Here is a 23184-nt window from a genome sequence, read left to right on the forward strand (position 1 = left end):
CTGGCTTCATTCACTGTCTCCCCTGACATATGCAATTTATCTGATTTCCTGCCTAGAGGCTGGGGGCCAAAGAGCCCATCTAGCCATGTAATTCTGTGCCTGCAGGTGGCTTTTTGCTGTGCACAGTCTTTTCCTCAAGACACATTTGTTCCTGAATCTTGTCCGGTAATCGGTTATTCAGTGAATTGAGTGCCCATTTGGCACAGTCTAATCTTTTCAGCGCTGGGGCTGGGTGGAGGATGCACCTTCCATCTAGGGTTGCATGTGACATGACATTGAGGGGTCATCATGGGGAGAATCGTGGGTTGGAGGTGGCAAGAGGTCCACCTGGGGCAATGAAGGGCTGCAAGTGGGAAGCAGGAGAGCAGCCGCCACAGGGAGCGTTCCGGGTGGCCCAGGCGCGCTGTGCAGAGTTGCGCTGTAGCTCCACCTTGTGGTCACCTGCCCCAAGAGGAGGGCCGCGCCGTCGTCACCCGTGACGTATTTGCTGAACGCTACCTGTTTCTTGTGCCCATTGGGGACCTGTGTCCTTGACTCCGTATCCCGAGGGCATGGTCCGATTTCGACAAGTTTTCGCTTCTCTGGGCTGCGTGCAGGGTCAGGTTGCCGGGCCCACCTTCCCCTCGAGGAGCAAGGTCCCCGGTACGTTTGCTGCTCGTGAGTCCCTGGGATAAACAGTTAAGATGACCAGCGCGGAGCTGGCCTAGGATAAGGAGTCTGGTAGAAGTGCGGGAGGGGCTAAGGCAAACACAAGGACAGGAGGGGGCTCTGGCTGACTCTTCAGTCCCCACCGCACCCACATTCACCCCGGTTCATGGCTCCACACGAAGGGAAATCGAACTAAGGGTCTGACGAGGTCAGGAGGTTTGGTTCTCAATTCCTCCTCTCTCGCCAGCCTGGGACCGGGGGCGGCACTGACACCTAGGGACAAGACCCTCCTCGGTTGCAGGGCAGGCCCTGGAACTACAACTCCCAGGAGGCCCCACGGCCACTTCCGGTCTCGGGATGGCCCGAAGCTAATTTGAATTTGTGTTCCCGCCCCCTCCTCCTCCCAGACCCCGCCCCTTCCCTTCTCGCCACCCCGCCCTCGCCATGCACACACATGCACATAGACACACAGGCCGCCGTCCACGCCAACATACCTGGCCTGCAGCAGGCGCGGTGGGCGGGGGCATCGGCGTGCGACGGGCTGGGAGGTGGGAGGAGCGCCGGGAGCCCACGCCGCGGCTGCTGCCTGGTCCCAGTCTTCTCGGGGGTCCACGCCGCCTTGGACCATCTCTTCCACATACTACCTTTTCAAGCTGCATTTCCGTAGTTTTCCCTGTTCCCGATCCCGCCCCTCAGACCGACTGCCGGCCTCAGCTCTGTGGCGCCCAGGTACTGCCGGGCTCTCACCTCTCAGCATGGACCTCCCCCCCACCCCCATCCCTACTTTTCTGTCCCCTCCCAGTCGCCCAGCCTCGCAGCCCCGCAGCCTCTTCCTCCCCTCCCATTCCGACCTGACCCCGACCACATCCAGGGTTTCCAACCCCCGCAGCCTCCACCTCTCAGCTCCCAGGCTCTCAGCTGCAGTCCTCTAGCCTCAGAGTCTAGACTCTCGGCCGGAATGCCCCAAGCCCTTGCCCCTAGTCCCTAGCCTTGAGCGCTCAGCCCTGAGCCTGCCACCGTCCATCCTTCCTCTCTTCCCAGGAGGACTGGACAGCTATGGCGCACTTAACCTCTATAAGGTCCTGGACTGGAGGCTGAGATTGACAAAAACTTGAGGGTGGAGGGCCAAGGGGCGCTGCTCATTGGGGTTTGGGTGCAGTTGCTCTCGTTATTTTTAGCTGCTGACTCACAGCTTCTGGCATCCGGGTTTGGGGCTAGCAGGCTGGGCTAGGGGGCTATTAATAGAGCTAAGGCACAGCCCCGACCCAGTTCAGTTTAGAAGCACAGGGAGCAAGGAGCCTCCCCCTGCCATCGTGCGGCTGTGGAGATGTTGTGGACTGGGGCAGTGGCTGGACCAGGACCTCTCTGGCTGCCAGTACCTCAGCCTGGTATCTCTACCTTGGAACTCTTGAGGGAAAGCCCACGACGAGACTCCGGGTACAGCTCTCCCCTAAGCTTGCCATGGCTTGGGGCTCTGCCACAGTGAAGCTCCTGCTGTACTGATTGTGAAGAGATGAGTCCCAAGTGGAGGGATTATTGTGCCCACGGCTTCGGCCTGCTTGGACCTACTCCTGGGCCAGAATGCTAGGTTACTAGGGGGAAAAGCTGTGGATTTCTGGTCCCCAAAGGCGGTCATAAGGACGGAATACTTCAGCATGGTCCTAACAGAGAGGGCACAGAGCTGACAGGATTTGCTAGCCCCAAACCAGACACAGTACTAGGAAGGTGCCGAATTCTGTGTTACTACCCTGCCATTCTTTTTGTTTCTTTCCCTCTTGTTGGCCTCTGTCCCTACTCACAGGGGTCAACAGACCTCAGGATCTCTCCCTACTCCATAGAGAAATCTAATTCAGGAAAGCCACTGAGAAACTTGTCTCCACCAAGGTATGAATGATCCTTTATATATTGTCGTTCCTATGGGGCCTTTTTATTTTAATGGGCGAAAGTAGGAGTTCCCTAATCCATACCTTGGGAAAGGTGGGGAAATCTTGATACCTTAGTAGACTAATCACCAAAATTATTCCTACCCACGCCCAATGTGCTAGAATTCCCATCCACCAAGGATGCACACCCACAGCAATGCCCCTTGCTCACAAAACAGAAACTTCCTGCTTTCAGCAATCCCAGTCTCTGGCTCCGAGGTGAAACCCAAGGGCTTTGGGGCAAGGGTGATTATTTCTCCACACAAAAAGATTGGGGTCACCCAGTGAAGCTGTACTTTCAAGAATGAGCCCAGATTATCAGACAGCAGCGGGCCGCACTGCCCTAACCCCATCAGTTTGCTGAGGGAGGGTGCTGGAGAAACGGTGGATAGGAGTGAGAAACAGTCCCCTTCTCCCAAATCCCTTCTCAGGCTCCTCTGTGGCTTCAGTCTCCATGCGGGCCTCCCGGTTGCCTAGCAACCACAACCGCCTGCAGGGGCGCGGGCTGTTTTCGACCTGTAGGGGGCGCCTGTCTCCCTGGGGCCTCAGGTTGGAACTCTAGCAGTTGGGAGGGGATTCCAAGTGTCAAAGCATCTCAAGGCTGCTGACTTGCCAACCAAGTCCAGTCTGAGCATCAGAGAGCCTGTAGAGTGGGGAGAAGCTCACTATGAATGTAAAGGGATGTAACTCATATTCATTAAAAATGAAAATGTGTGTGTGTTTGTGTGTGTATGTGTGTGTGTGTGTGTGAGAGAGAGAGAGAGAGAGAGAGAGAGGGAGAGGGAGAGAGGAGAGAGAGAGAGCAGTCAAATGGGGACGGGGTGTGGGGAAGGCAGTTTGACCCTCTCCATTCACTCCAGGCTTAGCAATGTTTATTCCTCAATCAGAGCAGTTCAGAGGCCCAGGCTATAGGGTGTTTTTTGTTTTTCCTGAGCTACTTTTAGGATGTAGGAAAAGAGTCTAGCACTCTATAGTATTGGCAAACTGCTGAGCATATAAAAGACTTTAAGGTCCTGAGTTACCAGCCTAGCCTAGACTTGGTCATGAAGGAAGATATTCATTCATTTGTTCATTCAACAATAATAATTAACCCTAACCCACTGTTACAAGGTAATGTGCTAAATGTTTTACATTTAATCCTCACAAAAAACCTAGATGATTTCCATTTCACAGATAAAGAAACTGAAGCTCAAGAAGTAAAGTAACGGCCAAGGTCATACAACTAGTGACTGGGTTGGGTGTGGCTGAGCAACCACTGTGTGCCAGGGTCTAAGAATACAGGAAACAAGACACTCCTCTCTTTTCTCTACCTAATGAACACCTAGTCACCCTTCAGGAGCAAACTAAAAATATCATCTCTTATGAAACTTTTCGTAAGCCCCTCGCCACCCACAAGTAGAGTTGATAACTTGCTTTTTTGTATACCCCTCTGAAATAGCACTTTTCACAGTTATTGTAATGAAATGCTTCTATATGTCCATTTCTCTAACTTTGAGCATCTTGGCGACAGGGTCTGTTTACTATTCATTGCCACTTGGATGTCTGATAGACATCTCAAACTCAACATGTCCAAATCTGGACACCTGATCTTTTTCGCCCAAATGACCCCTCCCCTAAAGCAGTCCTCATCTCAGTCGATGGCAGTTTCACCTTTCCAGTTGCTGTGGCCAAAAAACCTTGGAACCACACCTCATATTCAATCTGTCAGCAAATCCTGTTGACTCTCTCTTCGAAATACATCCAGAATCCAATCACTTCTTATCACCTCCAGTGCTACCACCCTGGTCCAAACCACCATCACTCATGTCTCTCTGGCATCACCTCAGTAGCCTGCTGACTGGTCTCACTGCTTCACCCTTGTCCCCTGTGGCCTATTCTCCACATGGAAGCCAGAGTGATCCTGCTAAACACAAGTCAGATCATGTCAGTTCTCAGCACAAAAACTCTCCAATGGCTCCCCATCTCTCTCAGAGTAAAGCCAAAATCCTTCAGTGGCCTACAGGCCCTATACAATCTGGTCTCCTACTAAATCTCTGATCGTATCTCCTAGTACGTTCTCCTTCTCACTCTGCTCCAGCTGCCTGGTCCTCCTTGCTGTTTCTCCAACAAGCCAGATGCACTTCTTACCGATGACCTTTGCACTTGCTCTTCCCTTGCTAGGTATACTCTTCTGCATGGCTCCCTTCCTCACCTCCCTCAAGTCTTTGTTCAAATGTCACTTTCTCAGTGAGGCCTACCTTGACCAGCCTATTTAAGATTGCCTCTATTCTAATTTCCAGTTTACAGTAAGTACAGGGTATAGAGGAAAAAGATAAATGACACCACGAGGGGAAAAAAAACAACAACAGACAAATCCAGAAGTAGGATATTCTACAAAACAACTGAGTTGTACTTTTCAAAAAGCCAGTGTCATTAATTAAAAAAAAATAAAGATGGGAGGCTATTAGTTCTGGACCCAAGTGGAGTAGACATGCTTCTCCCTATTTCTCCCACTAAGGACAGCTAAAACTCTGTATGTGATATATAAAACAAACATAGGAAGATGCTAAAAGAAGGAGAAAAGGACAGACTTGACTAGGTGACTTGACTAAAAACAAAAACATGAACAGAGCCTCAGAGACATGTGGGACTATAACAAAAGACCTAACATTCATGTCATCGGAGTCCCAGAAGGAGAAGAGAAAGGGTGGGGGCGAAAAAGTCCTCAAGAAATGATGGCTGAAAATCCCCCAAATCTGGCAAAAGACATAAACCTACAGATTCAAGAAGCTGAACAAACCCGCAACACAGGATAAAGTCAAATCCATGCCAAGACACATTATAATCAAACTTTTAAAAACGAGACGAAGAGAAAATCTTGAAAGCAGTAGGAGAGAAACACCACTTTACCAACAGGGGAAAAACAATTCAAGTATCAGCGATTTCTCACCAGAAACCATGGTGGCCAGAAGGAAGTGGCAACAACATATTTCAAGTGTTAAAAGAACTGCCAAGCCCGGATGCTATATCTAGTGAAAATATCCTTCAGAAATGAGGGAGAAATCAAGATATCCTCAGAAAAAGGAAAGCTACGAGACCATGACACCAGCAGACCCACCCTAAAAGAGTGGTTAAAGGCAGTTCTCAAAACAGAAAGGAAATGATAAGAGAAGAAATCTTGGAACATCGGGAAGGAAGAAAGAATAGAATGAGTAAAAAAGTAAGTACGTACAACAGACTTTCCTTCTTCTCTTGAGTTGTCTAAATAATGTTTGATGGTTGAAGCAATAAGTAAAACATCATCTGATGTGAAGCTCAGTATATGTAGAGGAAATATTTAAGACAACCGTACTATAAATGAGACATGGTAAAGAGACCTAAAGGGAGGTAATTTTTTTACACTTTTCTCAACCTTTTAAAATGACGACACCAGTAGGTCTTTGTGGTGATGAAATAGTTTTGTATTTTGATTGTAGTGGTTGTTACAGAAATCTCTGCATGTGGTAAAATGGTATAGAACTATACACACACTATACCAATGTCAATTTCCTGGTTTTGATATTGTACTATAATTATGTAAGATGCAATCATTGAGGAAAACTGGGTGAAGGGTACACGGGCCCTCTCTGTGCTATCTCTGCAACTTCCTTGTAAATCTATAATTATCTCAAAATAAAAAGGTTTTCTTTTAAGATTGGGGCTGTTCTAGTGGCTAAAGACACAAATGCAATGTGACAGCCTTGATTAGGTTCTGATGTTAAAAAAGATAAAAGGCGGGGAAGGGGAAGGGTGAGCTGTGACAAAGCGAGAGAGAGGCATGGACATATATACACTACCAAACGTAAGGTAGATAGCTAGTGGGAAGCAGCCGCATAGCACAGGGAGATCAGCTCGGTGCTTTGTGACTGCCTGGAGGGGTGGGATAGGGAGGGTGGGAGGGAGGGAGACGCAAGAGGGAAGAGATATGGGAACATATGTATATATATATAACTGATTCACTTTGTTATAAAGCAGAAACTAACACACCATTGTAAAGCAATTATACCCCAATAAAGATGTTTAAAAAAAAGATAAAAGGCAAGTTTGGAGAAATTTGAATATAGACTGGACATTAGACGATATTAGATGATATGAAATTATTGTTAATTTTCTTAGATGTCATAATCATATTGTGGTTATGTGGGAGAATGTCTTTATTCCCACAAGATGAATGCTGAAATATTTAGGGGAGGAGTGTAATGAAATCTATAACGTACATTTGAACGGTTCAGAAGAAATTGTAGATAGATCGATAAAGCAAATATAACAAGACATTGCCAGTTGTTGGCTTTATGAGGAAGACGTATAGGTGTCCCTTGTACTATTCTTTCAACATTTCTGTATGTTTGCAAATTGTCATTTTTAAAAAAGTTGGAGAGGATATGTGGAGGATATACATGTGATAAAGCAAGTATAGTAAAATGTTAATGAGAATCTAGGTGGCAATTGGATGCTTGTTCCCTGTAAAATTCTTTCAATTTTTCTGTATGTTTGAAAATTCTCATGTTAAAATGCAGGGGTAAAAAACTTGAAGAAAAATGATCACAACCTCATGTCCTTCCCTAGTACTCCCAATCCTGCTTTCTCTGCTCTTTTTCTTTTTTCCCATAGCACTTATCACCATATATCGTAGTATATACTTCATTTATTTATTGTGCTATTTTTTGTCTGTGCCCTTTCACTAGAATGTGAGCACCCCAAGGGCGGGGATTTATTGTGTTTTGTTCTGTTTGCTGCTATATCCTCAAATCCTAGAACAGTGTCTGGCACATAGCAGGTGCTCAGTGAATACCTGTTGACTTGAGAATGAATTTCTGTAGCCCTAGGGCCTAGGTCAAGGTCTTGCACAGAGTAGGTGTGCAATGAATGTTCGTTGAACTGAGATCTGAGATCTGCAGGAGAACTTAGAATAGGCCTGTTGGACTTGAGTGGTTCAGAGCGTGGACTCTGGAGTCAAATGGCCAGGATTTGCATCCTGATTCTGTCACTTCCACCTGTGTAACCTAGCTGTATTAACATCTCTGAGCCTCAATTTCTCGGTAAAAGTCAGATAATAATAGTAGCACCTTGGTAGGGGTTTTGTTTGCATGTAAAGCACTTAGGACTTTGTGAAGACTCAATAATTGGTAGCTAATGACATAAAGAACAGCAAAAAGATAAGAGTTTTCCCAGCATGTCATCCTTCTTCCATCCGCCAACAGACTGAGCCAGGAGAGGCTAAGGAAATGTCCTTGGATAAGTATTCCCAGCTTCTTCTCCAGACACCCGGATTTCTTTCACTTCAGATCTCTCCTTACCTTTCCTTCTGCCCTGGACTTTCTTTACTCTCTTGGCATCCTGAAGCTCTTTCCCCCATCATAACCATGCAGGAGTGGAGTTGAGGAGACAGGAATCTGTGCGCCAGGGACAAAAACTTAGAGCTTTCCTTTCCTTCTGTTCTAGGCTTGAGTCCCTCATTGGTGATGGAAGCAGGTCAAGTGTGAGGTTGCAGTCATTTCGGGGCCTAGAGGTTGAGAGAACAATAGTCCTGAGGAAGAGGCCCTGACAAGAGAGTAGCCTCCTAAGCTGCCCTCTTCCTTGGTCCCCTGTTAGGAGAGAGCACCTCCCTCACCCTGCTCTAACGTCCCTTCGATCTGTTCTGCCGCCTCAAGTCTTTACTTCTGGTGGCCCCAGCTCAGAGCAAGCCCGGGGACCCATTGAGCATCTCCCTGCAACTCCCTCTTGGTAGTGGGGTGGGGTGGAGTGGGCCGAGGACAGGCTGAAATTGGAGATGAGGGGGCACGAGAGTGGGGGCTGAGCTCACCCGTGGCACAAGTCCCCTGTCCCTGCCCTAGGGTTGGCCCTACCCCCGATATCTGGGGAGCTGGGGCTGAGCCTGGGGGCGCCACTGCCTCTGTTCCTTTAAGGAGCCGCTGTTTAGCATTCCTGCCGCTGCCGCTGCCGCTGCCTGACTCTGCACGCTGATTGGCTGGAATCAACTGAGAAGGGAGCCAGGGAGAGATGCTCTTGACTCCACTCAGATCCATCCTGGGGACCAGTGCGGGAGCGGTCCTCGCAGCACCCAGCTTCTGCCCAGGCTCCCGCTTCTTCTTTGCCGCTGGGCCTCGGCCCAGGAGCCACGACGGGCGACACGGAGCCGCCAGTGCTGGAGGGGGAGCCGTGGGTGCGGGGCAGCGTGGGGGCAGAGGCCCCGGGACGCCCGCCCGGCCCCAGGCCCCGCTCCGCCCGGGCGCCCCCACGGGTGCCCCCCCCTTCCTGGTCCGAGCAGTGTGAGTGTGCCCGGGAGCCTGGCGGCAGCGGCGGCGGCGGCAGCGGCGGTGTGGAAACCGGCGTGGGCTGGGGGGTCCGGGCCGCGGGGGGCAGTGCCATGCACAAGCACCAGCACTGCTGTAAGTGCCCCGAGTGCTATGAGGTGACCCGCCTGGCCGCCCTGCGGCGCCTCGAGCCTCCCGGCTACGGGGACTGGCAGGTACCCGACCCCTACGGGCCAGGTGGGGGCAATGGAGCCAGCGCCGGTTACGGGGGCTACAGCTCGCAGACCCTGCCCTCGCAGGCGGGGGCCACCCCCACCCCCCGCACCAAGGCCAAGCTCATCCCCACCGGCCGGGATGTGGGGCCAGTGCCCCCTAAGCCAGTCCCGGGCAAGAGCACCCCCAAACTCAACGGCAGCGGCCCCAGCTGGTGGCCCGAGTGCACCTGTACCAACCGCGATTGGTATGAGCAGGTATGGATCAGCAGAGGGGGTGGTGGTGGGGCAACCCACGGGGGGCTGGGGAGTGGGCGCCTGGAGGCCTGGGGTGCAGCACGGGTTCCCAGGGCTCCCAGCCCGCAGACCCTGAGCCCTAGCATTGCAGCTGGGCCAAGAGAGGTGGTGTGTGCTTCCCAGTGTGTCTGTTTGGGGGTCTCCATTTGGAGGGGATTGGGAGGAGCTGTGTGTCAGGAGGCGAAGGCATGGCGGAGGGGCACATTCTCCCGTGTGGGGGGATTGGGTTCGCCTCAGCGTGGGCGGGGGGGGGGGGTTAGCAGTGTCTCTGTGTCTGGCAGGGGGCGGGAGGTTCTGCGGGGGCTGTGTGCGGTGTGTGTCTCCACAGGAGGGGAGGAGGGGGCAAGGTGCTCTGTGTAGGGGGGACGTGTATGTGTGTGTGTGTGTGTGTGTGTGTGTGTGTGTGTGTGTGTGTTGAGGCGTGTGGAGGAAGGCAGTGGAGCTCCTGTGAATCTGTGTCGAGGAGCCCATGTGCCCAGCTTGCTGAGCTTCATCCCTTGATGCCATGAGTCCCTCTCCGTCCTAGTCCCTTTGTGTGTGAATGTGCACATGGACATGTGGGGACGTCTCTCTGAATGTGGAGGTGTCTCTGTAGATGAAGCTGCAGGTTTGGCTGTGTTTGCCTGTGTGTGTGTGGCTACATGTATATGAGCATGTGGCTGCAAGTGTGTGCACGCGTGTGCCTCTGTGTGTGTGTGTGCGCACGCGTGCGCGCGCGTGTGTGGTGTCCCTGGTGAGAGGCGCTTGACAGGCAAGGGAGGGGAGGGGGAGGAGGCGAGAGACACGTCCCAAGCAAGGCTGAGAGGCTGCTGAGAAGGATGGACTCTTTTGTCCAGGCAGCTCTGAAGTGTGTATGTGTACTCAGGGGGCGAGGGGGGGACTGAAGCCAGCTTCCTTGCTCCAGAACAGGCATGATGCCTGGAGCCAGGCAAGGGGCAGCTGCTATGGTGCAGGGACTGGCCCCGGTGGGGCATCTTCCCCTTGGGTACCGCAAGATGTGGGAGAACTTGGCCCCCCAGTCCTGACTTGGCACAGCTTGGGAACCCCTGGGTGCTGGGCACAACTCCGGCTTCCACTCCCAGCCTAAATAAACTGCCAGCTTAGAAAATGGAAGGAGCATCTGTGGGAGAAGCAGCAAAATGGAGGCTGGGCCGGCAGAGCCGGGTCCCTGGCATGCATGGCGGAGGGCCTGTCCGGTTATTCGGCTCTGCAGCCCCCAGGGTAGGGAGAGGGGAGGAGGAGGCTTTGTTGTGGAGGGCAGGTGCTGGCTGCCCCAAGCTGGTGACCGTCCTGGCCACCTCTGTCCCCCTCTGGGGATCAGATGTGCTCTCACTCAGAAGCAAAGGTGGGGACTTCCTGGGGAGAGGAGTCCTCCGTTCTGGCCTTCTGTCTGTCCACACTGTTTCCTGTGTCCCTTGCCTTGGCCCCTTGCCCTCTCCAGTGGATTCTCCTCCATCCTGGGGCCCTACCCTTGTAAACACTCTCTTGTGCTTGTCCTGCTCAACTGGTAGATAGGTGCCAGTCCCAAGGCTGGGCCAGTTGGTCAAGGTTTCTTTGCCAGGGCTGATCCCTGGCTGGCTCCTGGCCCTGGGAGCAGGTTCCCTGAGGGGGGTGGTGGGAGGCTGGAGGGTGGACCAGTGGAAGCTGGGAGCTGCTGGGTCTCACCAGAGCTGGACTTGAAGCATGGCTATCACATGTGGGCACACATGGTGTACCAGATGCATACAAGAGCTACATGGAAATCCTTTTGCCTATGTGTCTGTTGCATGGTACTTCAGGCGGTGGTGTTGGTTTGCGGGCTCTTAAGAGCCATCGGCTCTTCCTCCTGGGATCAGGGACAGGAGTAGGGCTGCAGTGAGAATCCTCCCACCAACCCCTAGGGCTGCAGGGCAAAAAGCCCTGGGGCCAGGCTCAGAAAAGGTGGAGGCATGACTAGCCAGCCCTCTCCTCCTCTCTGCTTTTCGAAGCCAAAGCTGTGTGGGGTGTAGGTGGGAGGGGAAGCAGAGCAGGGCATGCAGAGGAGCCCTCACCCTGGGTTTGCAGCTTCCCTCTTCAGACGAGGAGACCAGGGGTCAGGAAAGGGGCAACACAGCCAGAGAAAGATGGGGGAGGGGCACCAGGCTATCTGGGGAGAGAGGCAAGAGGGCTCCTCCATTCTTGGGGATAAGAGGGAAAGCCAGGGAGCAGGTGCTACTTGTCTGTCCAGAATCATATTTTCACTCGACAGTGGCCACAAGTAAGTCCTGTCTGAGAGGCCATCTCTATGGGTTGGTCAGACCAACCCTGTTTCCATCCCTTTCCCTCGCTTCTCCTCCTGTGACTATTGCATGTTGAAGGCCGTGGACTCTGCTGCCAATCAGTCCATGGGTCATCAGCTTCTCCCTCATGGGGCATCTTGTCCACTCTGCTCCTGTCCTACCCCTGGCTTTGCCTCTGACTCCCGAGCAGATCCCTTTCTGCTGGGAAACACAAAGGGTTCGGGATCAAAAGCCCCTTGATAGAAAATGGATTGACTTCTGCCCATTTGAGGAATTGGGTTCTTGGGGACACAGGAGATAGAATGAGGGTTCATGAGGTACTCTGAAGGGGGTAACTTTTCTTTTTCCCATGAGCTTTGCTGGGCAAGGTGATGAGTGGCCAGAACATCAGTGGCCTTGGCAGCTTGCTTTACTCAAAAGAGCATGTGGAGATCCAGGTTCTAGCCCCTGCTCTGCCACTAACTCCCAGTGTGCCCTTAGGCACAACCTGCGTCCTCTCTGGGCCTCAGTGTCACTATCTGTCACATGGGAGAGGTTGAACAAGATGGTGTCTGCTGCCCTTCCAGCTCTGACATGGTGGGAGTCTGTGATCCCAAGTCAGGGAGAGCTGTTGTTCAGAAGGGGTGCAGGTCCCCGTCCAGGCCACTGGGTGCCCCCACGGATGCTGAGTGTGGCATGGTTTGCCTGCCATGTTCAATTTCTGCCATCCCCCTCAGGCCAGCCCTGCACCCCTCCTAGTGAACCCTGAGCCTCATGGTGAGTGCACCACTGGCTGGCTCGGTCCCAAACAATTGATCTGGGCTAAATGAGCAGCTGGGTTGGGCCTGATATGGCTGGAAGCAAGGGGAGGGGGGGCCTCCTCAGGGTCAGCCTGTCCCATCTGTGGCCAACAGATGTCTCAGGGTCAATTTGGGCTCTCCTACTACTCTGTGGGGAGTTGGGGGACAAGCAGGTTGACCAGGGGGTAGGGGGGAGCGGCGCAGGAGGCACTTAGGGCCCTGCCTGTGTCTTCCCCTAGGTGAATGGCAGTGATGGCATGTTCAAGTATGAGGAGATAGTCCTTGAGCGGGTGAGTCTGGAGGTGGGGCAGGATAAAATGGGAGGGCAGGGTTAGAACGGGGAGAGGGGAGGGCCCTGAATCTTGGTCTCAAGACTCGTGGGGGACCTGCATTGAGAGAATGGGGAAACGGCGGCCCTCAGAGGCTGCATCACTGCATCAATCAATCAGCTGTCTAACAAATATTAATTGACCTTGCTCGCTGAGGCCTGGGGAATTGGGGAGGGGATGGCTTCGCTGAGGCCTCCACGCCAGAATGGTCAGCACAGGCTGGGGATCTGCCAGATTGGTGACGAATGTGCCCCAGCCTGCCGTGGCCCCTTCTGAGGCCTGGAGAAGCTGCTCTTTGGGGGCAGGGGTAGATGGGGCCCCGGAAACCCTCCTCCATGCCTTCTAAATGAGAAAACTGTGCCCCTCCACTTCCTTCTGCAGGGCAATTCTGGCCTGGGCTTCAGCATTGCTGGTGGAATCGACAACCCCCATGTCCCCGATGACCCTGGTATCTTTATTACGAAGATTATCCCTGGTGGAGCAGCTGCCATGGACGGGAGGCTGGGGTGAGGTGGCCTGGAAGCAGGGCTGGGGACGGCAGGGGCAGGATGGAGGTGAGGGGAGGAGGGCCGCCTGGCAGGATGACCCTTGAATTAGATCTGAGATGGGGAGGGGTGAGGAGGGAGGGGAAGGGGAGGGGAGAGGAAAAGGAGGAGGTGGGAGAGGGGGTGGAGGGGGGGTGGCAGGGTGTCATGCCTCTTGGGCTTCCCCCACAGGGTGAATGACTGTGTGCTGCGGGTGAATGAGGTGGATGTGTCAGAGGTGGTGCACAGCCGGGCGGTGGAGGCACTGAAGGAGGCCGGCCCTGTGGTGCGGTTGGTGGTACGGAGGCGACAGCCCCCACCAGAGACCATCATGGAGGTCAACCTGCTCAAAGGGCCCAAAGGTGCGGCCCTCTGGGTTCTCGTGCTCTGGCCAGAGGCCCCTGGTTCGCCCCGTAGGAATTGGAAGGGATTGGAATTCCTTCCTGACTCCCTGGTGCAGCTCACATCCTTCTTTCTTGATCTCACATCTCACCTGTACTGACCTCGGGATGGCAGCCTGGTGTTTGGGATCCCTGGGGGGAGCTCCTATGGGGCTGGTGGCTTGGCTGGGTGTGGGGCATTGGGGTTGGGATTGACTGCGTGTTCTAACTTCTCCTTGTGTCCCTCTCCCACTCCCTGCTGGCTCCCGCCCAGGCCTGGGTTTCAGCATTGCTGGGGGGATTGGCAACCAGCACATCCCAGGAGACAACAGCATCTACATCACCAAGATCATTGAGGGGGGTGCTGCTCAGAAGGATGGACGCCTACAGATCGGGGATCGGCTGCTGGCGGTGAGACAGCCTTCCTGGGGATGCCCAAATGGCAGGGTGGGGAGGTGGAGCTCTAGTAGCCTCTCCCTCCACCTGAACCTCACTCAGGGACTAGGCGTCTTGGGAAATTTCAAGAGCATCATCTGAGTTGTGTGTCCCCAGATAGCAAGGCCCTAGTCCTCTTCATGGCCGGAACTCCCTCACCTGTCCCCCCCTACCCCCTGCTTCTCTGCCCCTCACAGCACTGTATTTGGACCTCTGTTAGATAGAGCGCTGTTGAATTTCACTGAAAGGGCACCCCTCAGTGTTCCCTGCGGAGGCCCTCCCTTCTTCTCCCCAGTGCCAGCCCTAAGGCCTCTCCTCTCCTAGGTGAACAACACCAACCTGCAGGACGTGAGGCATGAGGAAGCTGTGGCCTCGCTGAAGAACACATCTGACATGGTCTATCTGAAGGTGGCCAAGCCAGGCAGCCTCCACCTCAACGACATGTATGCACCCCCCGACTACGCCAGCAGTACGTACCAGTCTGCCCTGTCCCTGTCCCTGTTCTGAAGCCCTGCCCCCTGGTTTCTGGAAGGGAACAAGTTTATGCTCCTTGTTAAGAGAGAGAGAAGGAAAGAGAGAGAAAGAGAGAGAGAGAGAGAGAGAGAGAGAATAAAACTGGTGCTCAGGAAAGCTGAGTCCAAATCCCAGCCCTGTCCCTTATACCTGAGTGCCCTTGGACAAGTCCCTTTCACCTGTCTTTAGTTTCCTCTTTGGCAAAAAGGAGCTAATGATATATGTGCTGCCCTCCTCATAGGACTGCTGCAAGGATCAAATGAGATCACGGACGAGAAAGCCCTTGGAAAACTGTATCAGGCTATAGAGATGTGAGGGATTATTATTAGTCACACCTCTAGTCATGCCTTTCTTTGTAGATTGCCTTGACTTTAGCTCTTTCTAAGACTCACAGGAGTGAGCTCAGAATTCAGAAAGGGACTGTGGAGGAGGAACCCTAGGGGGTGGAGTGGGGAGGAGACGCCTGAGGAATCTGCATCCCTCGGTCTGGTCTCTTTACATCTGAGGTGGGGGGGGGTGGTCAGCCCTTGGTGGCGGGTGGAGTAGGGTACCACTGGGGAGTGGTCTCGGAACTTTTCTCTCCCTTTCTCGATTCCAGCTTTTACTGCCTTGGCTGACAACCACATAAGCCATAACTCCAGCCTGGGTTATCTCGGGGCTGTGGAGAGCAAGGTCAGCTACCCTGCTCCTCCTCAGGTTCCCCCCGCCCGCTACTCTCCTATCCCCAGGCACATGCTGGCTGAGGAGGACTTCACCAGGTAAGACCCCCTCCCCTGCCCCGCCCCTCCGCATCCTACCCAGGGATGCGGCGGAGAGGAATCGCTTCTGGCTGGCCACAGGCCTCCTCGTAGTATGGCATAGAAGAGGATAAAGCCCTCATACCTCGTGTCTTTGGGGTCTGAGGCCCCCTCTCAGGCCCTTGGGACCCTAAGGAGGGACAGAGGTGGCTGCAGGGACAAGTTCTACCATCAGGGGGAGTGCCAAGTGTGTGGCCCCCATTCGAAAGTGCAGAGAAAGGGTAGGATGGAGTGTTTAGGGGGCTGAGGAGGTGGAGGCTGCGGGATTTCCTGCCCCGAGACAGCTGCAGCCCCCTCTGCTGCAACCATTCCACGTTAGAGAAGAGAGCAGTTCAGCCGGTGGGGTTGGTCCGGGATGCTGGGAGGCTGGCGGGCCAAGTGGCCTCGCACGCAGGGAACGGCCCCGCCCCACTCTGGAGGCTGCTGCCGCTGCGGAACTGGTTGGGCCGGCAGGGGTTCCGGGGGACAGGTTTGCTGCAGGGTGGGGCCTGGGAGGCTGCTGGGCTGGCTGCAGTAGAGCCGGAAGGGTAGGCGGACGGAGTTGGCGGGGGCGGGGTCGGGGGGAGCTGGAGGAGCCATGGAGAGGGCACGCAAATTCTCAGGCTCCGGCTTGCCCCTGGGCTTGGGCTCAGCTTCGGCCTCGGCCTGGAGGAGGGCTTCGCGGAGGAGGGCTTCGCAGAGGTGGGCCTGGCCGCTCCGTTCCCTGCGGCCTGGAGGGGATGCCAGGTAGGAGGAGAGGAGGGCTTTAGCAAGAGCATCCGGGTCTCAGGGAAGGAGCCTCGCACCTGAGACTAGGAGCAAGAAAGGAAGAGCCTCGGACCTGGGGCTCCTCAGATGAAAGATGCTTAAAGTGAAGGCAGTGGGCTGGGCAAGTGTGCTGAGTCAGGTTGTATGGATATACAGGAGCCGCAGCTGCTCTCACTTGATGACACTGACCATTTACAGAGGGATTCCTTAGACATGGTTAGTTGGAGTCGGAGTTTTCATGTGTTTGTCTCCTCTCTTCAGTTAGGCTCCTAAGCATCTTCTGGGGACCTGGGATTTCTTTATCTCTATCTCCCACATCACCCAGCAAGGGTACATAGTGCTAGCTATTGACTAAATCTGTTGTTGGGGAAAGTAGGAGGGGTCATAGTTGGTCGGTGGATTTTTGAGACTGCGGAGAAGCATGTATAAAGTAAGTATGCACAGTTTGTGGGTGGTGAGTGCAATCAACCCCAGGGCCATCCCACAGCCCCTAACTGATTCCCCTTCTTGTGGCCCAGGGTTCAAATCACACCAGTTGGTAGGATGGGAGAATCTGGGGAGGAAGAGGACCAGTGAGTGGGCTCTGAGATATGGTCTCTAGAGCCCAGGGTAGGGGTTTGTTGACCAGAGAGAGTCGGGGACTGTCCACTGGGAAGTTGACTCCAAGCCCTCAGGAAGAAGGGAGGAAGAACAACTGAAACTTGGCACCTGGAAGCAAACAGCAGCCAAGCAGGTTTCAGGAGAGAAACGGAGCAACAGAGTATCATACCTAGGAACCTAAGTCCGTCTACAGCCATATGGGCCTTGTTCCAGGCTGGCCCTCGCAGGGACAACAGTTTATACCTACTTTGTCCTGACCCTTCCACTCCTTTCCCACCAGAGAGCCCCGCAAGATCATCCTGCACAAGGGCTCCACAGGCCTGGGCTTCAACATCGTGGGAGGAGAGGATGGAGAAGGCATTTTCGTCTCCTTCATCCTGGCAGGAGGCCCAGCTGACCTGAGTGGGGAGCTGCGCAGAGGAGACCGGATCTTATCGGTGAGGAGACAAAGGCAAGGTGGGAGGATGGGAGCTATGCCAGTCTGAAAGGGAGGAGGGAAGACCTGGCTGTCTCCAAGGAATGCTTCTTGAAGTGGGGGAAGGCTAAAAGCTGGAGAAAACATATTCTCTTTTTTTTTTTTTTTTTTCTTTTTTGCGGTACGCGGGCCTCTCACTGTTGTGGCCTCTCCCGTTGTGGAGCACAGGCTCCGGACGCGCAGGCTCAGCGGCCATGGCTCACGGGCCCAGCTGCTCCGCGGCATGTGGGATCTTCCCGGACCGGGGCACGAACCCGTGTCCCCTGCATCGGCAGGCGGACTCTCAACCACTGCGCCACCAGGGAAGCCCCATATTCTCTTTATAGATGTCCTTAGTGAGGGACAGGGAACCAGACTTATACTTAAGGAGGAAGTGAGTATCTCTTGGATCTTAACCCTGGCTGGCATTTGACCCCCACAAAGATATTATGCTAGAGATGTATCCTTTAGGTCTCATCCTAGGGGCAAGGATGGGATATTGCCCATCCTTGGATGAGAAAGGCATCCAAGTAGGCTTAGAGATGGTCTACCCATCTCCCTCTCCTAACTCAGGACAACAAGAGGACTCCTTTCTTGCTTTTGGGGTGGCTCATAACTCCTCTCTTTGGACAGGTGAATGGCGTGAACCTGAGGAATGCAACTCATGAGCAGGCTGCGGCTGCTCTGAAACGGGCTGGCCAGTCAGTCACTATTGTGGCCCAGTACAGACCTGAAGGTAGGAGAAGGAAGGTGGAACAAGATGATTTGGGGAGATTAGACTTATTACTAACTGCTGGCTTTTTGCCATCATAGGTAACAAAGCCACTTGACTAGGTCCTTTCTTACACTGGTACAGTAACCTCTTCCTCTCTCGTTTTCCTTCTGGACTGGGGTAGGTTTGGACAGCTTGGGAGCATCAATCAAGGCTGTGCTCAGAGCCTGGTGAATAGGGCTGCAATGCAGCTGAAGGCCAGTAGTGGGCGGCAGTTTACGGGAGGAAGCGCAGAGATTGGGGCGACTGGAAAAAGGGGAGGAGGAGGGAGGCAGAGGCGGAGGGCTCAAGAGGCGAAGAACATAACTGTGTTCCCTGGAACAGGAGGGTAGTTCTCGGTTAGAAGGACTTGAGGGAGAAGAGTACCAACCTCTTAAGAGTGCTTGGGCCAAACCTCTATGACCCCCCACTTCTCCCCTCATCAGGGTGACCGTGAAACAGCCATAAACGCGCTGAAAAGGTGATGCTAGGCTCTCCAGGTAGGGAATCGGAAGTGGACCCCCCTTTCCCTGCTGGGGGCCTTCTTTGTGTTCTGCGGGAGCAGTCCCCCGGCTTGGGCGAGTGGGAGGGGCCGGTTATGCAAATGAAAGCATTTGATTGGCTGGGGCCAGCCAAGGCCCAGGTGCCGAGGTGAGCTGCGGGATAGCGCGCCTGAGCCAGCCGGCCGGCGGGGTGGCCATTGGCCGGCCGAGCGCGGCCTCCAGCCTCACGCCCCGCCCCCTGACCCAGGCGGAGGGCGGCGGGCGCCCCTCCTTTCCCCCCTCCCCGCCTCGCGCGCCTCAGGCGTCTCCTCCTCCTCCCTCCCCTCCCCCTCCTCCTCCTCCTCCTCCCCCTCCTCCCCCCCTCCTCCCGCGTGCCCCGCTTTGTGTCCGTGGTCTCCCGCGCGGGACAGAGGGGCCGGCCGGAGCTGGCGCTTTCTCAGCACTAGACCTGGACTCCGACCCGGCGCCAGGTGAGGTGGGGCGGACGGGGGTCAGGCCCCCTCACAGTCCCCCCTAGCCTCTCTACGGTTCTGTTCTCAGACTCTCTCTTTTCCCACACTGCGCCCCCAACTCTGAGCTCTCCCCGGAATCCCTGGGTCGCGTGTCCCCAGCCCCGCGCGGCGCGCGACTTTGGAGCCCCTCCCGAGGGTCCCTCGCGGCCCCGCGGAGCAATGCGCGCGGCTGAGCCCCGGCCGGCCTCCACCTCTTGGCCATCACCTCTCCCCACCCACGAACTCTGCCCCTTCTCGCCTGGGACCTCTGTCCGCCCCCCACTCTCCTTCCTGCCGGCGGCTGCGCCCCCAGCAGCTCCCTAATCTCGGTCCTCAGAGGAATTTTCTCCGTCTTCCCCTCCCCCACATCCGTTACTACGCCTCCTTTCCCCCCCACCCCGACCTGGCGACCTCTGGGAACCCCCGAGGTGGGCTCGGTGTTCTCGGGCCTCCCCCATGCCCGCTTTTGTTTGCCAGCGTTTGCGACTGTCGCCGACTCCTTTCGCCTCCCCCTCCTCTTTGTAAGGCCGGCCTTTGTCCCTTAGGGCAGGTGCTCTGTTCCGTGATGAGAATGGGGAGAGGCTGGCAGCCCTGCTGCAAAGCCGTGAGGGATCGAAAGCGCCTACCTTTGTCCTTTCCGCTGCCCCCCTACCCCTTGTTCAGTGCCTCAAGCCAGGAGCCTGAAGGCCAACAAGAGAGGGGCCTGCAACCTTATGCACTAGGCCCTTTTGATGGGGACAAGTGTAGGGAGATGACTAACAGGAGAGCTTGTTGGTCTGAGGTAGTAGGAAAGAGGGATGCAAATGGACACTTTGAGTCATTTCTTTCCATGTTGGGTGTCCCGGTTAATGACAAAAAACACACATTAGGGTTATTGTTTTTATGATGCTTGGGCGTGCTGTTTGCTTCTCAGTGTAGAGCTCACCATCTGATTTTTATTAGCAACCAATATTTATCCATTTCATGGCCACAACTTAGGCAACGTAGGTTCTGCAAAGAAAATGGTTTCTCTTGCATATTTGTGTGTGTGTGTGAAGGAGAAATTGATGTGTTTCTTTTGGTTTTGCTCACTGATGCTGGGCACATGGAAACAATACTGTGAATTTGGTGGTAGTATGTTGGAAACTGGTGACTACATGTTTCTCCGAGTTTTGTTAGAATGTAATTGATTTGCATAAAAAGCTGCAAGTTGTCCTGGCTAAAGGGATTCCTTCAGTGTTCATTGCTCTCTGGGCATATTTCTGAGCATTTTTGATGTTTGTCAGGGTGCTGTCTTATGCTAGGTCTCTCTACCATTTGCCAAACAAAGCCTTTCTTCTCTTAGGATTTAGTTGAACTACTGTTGTTAAGTCTCTGCCACCCCAATCTCATTTCTTCCTTTGGTTTGGAAAATCCAACAGGGCCCCAACATGCAAAAGCTTTTTTTTTTTTTCCATTCAAAAATGGACCCTTGGAAACAGGTCCAGAGAGACTATCAAGCATTCCGTGTTGGGCTCTGAATTTTCTTTGATAAAATGATAGTTTTTAAGAATAAGGACTCCATGTTGATCATTTTATAATTATGTTAAATACTGTTCTTTGGAGGATTGCATCACATAGGCATTTACAAAATGAATGATCCAAATATATGTTTGTTGGCTAAAATGGCAGAGACTTTGTATGTTATTGGCCAAGTAAGTGTTCATCATTTGTATTTTTTTCACATGGAATGTGGGAGCTGGAAAGGATCACGTAGTCCAACCCCTCATTGTGCAAACCAGAACAGCGACAGGAGAGCAGGGACATGACTTGCCTAAGGTCATGAAGGGAAAGTTGCCGAGGGTCAGCAATCAGTTTAATCCTGAAGTCCACCAGCTGGGACAAATCGTGCTTGGGAATACCTGAGAAACCTAAGACCTAGTTGGAGCAGAGGAAAGGAACTGGGAAAATAATAGAAGAGAGGGTGAGGGAAAGATTAGAGTGGTCTCCATGGTGGCCCTCGAGGCACCATTGCCAAACCAGTGCAGCCTTTAGCTAGATATCCTTTAGTACGAGAGCTTAAAAAAAAATAGCCTTGACTAATTAGAGCAATCAGAGTAAGAACAATTTTTCTCCTTTTTTTTAACAGCTTAATTGAGATATGATTCATACACCATACAATGCATCCATTTAGGTGTACAATTCAGTGGCTTTTAGTGTATTCACAGAATTGTGCATTCATCATCACAGTCGATTTTAGAACATTTTCATTACCCCTCTCTTTTGAATACATAGAGATGGTGCAAGCATTGGAAGGGTGATAGGTGTAGGACAGTTGCTTCCTGATGTATCTCATCTGGGCAGTTAGGGGCTGGATGGCAGCTCTGACTTTGCTCTAACTGTGAGATTCTTTCATATATCTGGTTGCTTAATGGGTTGAACCCATAATGAAGATAGGAACCTTGTCTATCTATTTAAACTTTGTATTGTGCCTAAGCATGGGTGCTTTACAAATATTTGTATGATGAAGCTTTGGAAAATATTAAAATAGATATAGAAGTGCCAAATTATAAGCTACTACAGTGAGAGATGCTGTTTAATAGTTTCACTCCTGATTGCTCCAAACTGTTGTGGACACAGCAATCCTACCTATTTAGCTAAAAATAGCATGATGTTCTTGGGCATGTATAATCCTGCTTAAAATTCAAATTGAAAATTGAAACAACTGGCTCTTGGCAGAGGCTCTCTTCCAATCTATTCTAAAATGAAAAATATTTTTCTGTGACTTGTGGAATTGCTCCACCAAGGGAAGGATGGTTTTCATGTTATAACATTTTGATTTAGAAACTATCTCCTACATTTTCCTCCCTAGTTGCTTTGTGTCAGCCTCTGTTTATAAACTCAGCTAGTATTTTTCTGGAAAGCCCTTTTGTTTTTAGCATAGATTCTGAACCCCAAATCAGGAGGTGAGCCAGAAATTGGTCACTAAGGTAGCTAAACTGGGAACTGATCCTTTGTGACTAGTCTTTTCAACTGGAATATAAATCCATACAGGCTGGGGGTACAGGGAATGAGAAAGAACTAGGGTTTTCCATACTTATTTTAAAGTGCTGAAGAAGCACACTTTTCACCATGGAAACACCTTCAGGTAAGGCCTGGAAGAGTGTAAGGATCAGTGTTGGTAATAACTTGAAAGCATAAAAGGGATATTTTCCCCATAACATTTAAGTTTACCACCCCATCTCCCCTGTTTGAGAATGAGGGATGTAAACATAGGTGCCACCCTATCAGCATGATCTTTTTTGAGAGCACAGAGGTGAAAGTTTATCAAGGCAAAGAATCAAAGTTCTGAAACTCCTGTTGCCATCCTAAAAGAAGGCTAATGTAGGGAGGGAAGAAAATGAATTCCTGTTAACAGCATTTCTACACTGAACAATTTGAAGGCAGCTACTATTGTATTTTTCTTTGTGCCCCAGCACCTAGTCCAGAGCCTGGCACATGTTTTGTTGAATTATTGAGTATGTCTGCGTTCTAGATGGCTTTGTAAGCATTAATCTTCAGGATATCCCTGTGGGATAGGTGGTATTATCCCTATTTTACAGATGAGGAAAGTGAGGATCAGAGAGGTTGAGTGACTTGCTCAAGATCCCACAGCCAGTAAGGGGCATAATCACAATTTGAAGTCAGATTTCCTGAGAACTTCGTGTCCAGGGCTTTTGCCAAGAGACCACAACGACCTCTCTCCACAGCAGAGAAGCTGTGAGCCCCTTCTCTCTACCCAGAAGATACTGTTCTGAGACTCTTCGGGTGCCAGAAGCTGTTAACAGATGGACTAAAGCCAACTCCCAAATGTCAGCTTTTTTTAAAAAATAAATTTATTTATTTTTCACTGCGTCGGGTCTTCGTTGCTGTGTGCAGGCTTTCTCTAGTTGCGGCGAGCAGGGGCTACTCTTCGTTACGGTGCGCGGGCTTCTCATTGCAGTGGCTTCTCTTGTTGAGGAATACGGGCTTAGTTGCTCCGCGGCATGTGGGATCTTCCTGGACCAGGGATTGAACCCGTGTCCCCTGCATTGGCAGGCGGATTCTTAACCACTGCGCCAGCAGGTAAGGCCCCAAATGTCAGCTTTTTAAGTCTTGATGACCACAAACTCCTGTACCAAAGGAGGAGGTAACCTGGGGGTAGAGGGGCTGCTGGAAGCCTGAAGGAGACACCCCCTCTCCTGCAAAAGGAACGTGGACTTGGGAAAACTACCATAGAATGATATTGTGGGGGGAACCTCAGGAGGAGCCAAAAGATGGGAATTGGTTGGCTTG

At 52.7% G+C, this 23184-nt stretch overlaps 1 protein-coding gene across 3 annotated transcripts in view; it reads left to right on the forward strand.

Annotated features, from left to right (window-relative positions):
* The first annotated feature begins 8670 nt into the window (after nt 1-8670).
* Nucleotides 8671-23184, forward strand: part of DLG3 (discs large MAGUK scaffold protein 3) — a 56980-nt gene continuing 42466 nt past the window's right edge. Inside the window, exons 1-9 of one of the 3 annotated variants that reach the window (XM_065900099.1) lie at nt 8671-9312; nt 12628-12678; nt 13099-13223; nt 13434-13603; nt 13896-14032; nt 14381-14525; nt 15168-15327; nt 16994-17150; nt 17801-17903. In XM_065900099.1, the coding sequence (XP_065756171.1) occupies nt 8956-9312; nt 12628-12678; nt 13099-13223; nt 13434-13603; nt 13896-14032; nt 14381-14525; nt 15168-15327; nt 16994-17150; nt 17801-17903 (1405 nt within the window). In that variant the 5' untranslated portion in view covers nt 8671-8955. Of the gene's footprint in view, nt 9313-12627; nt 12679-13098; nt 13224-13433; nt 13604-13895; nt 14033-14380; nt 14526-15167; nt 15328-15943; nt 16093-16993; nt 17151-17800; nt 17904-23184 lie in introns of those variants that run through there. The other 2 variants (XM_065900098.1, XM_065900100.1) reach the window with 2 other exon arrangements.

The sequence above is a fragment of the Phocoena phocoena genome, chromosome X (genome assembly GCF_963924675.1).
Source record: "Phocoena phocoena chromosome X, mPhoPho1.1, whole genome shotgun sequence".
NCBI classification, from domain to species: domain Eukaryota; kingdom Metazoa; phylum Chordata; class Mammalia; order Artiodactyla; family Phocoenidae; genus Phocoena; species Phocoena phocoena.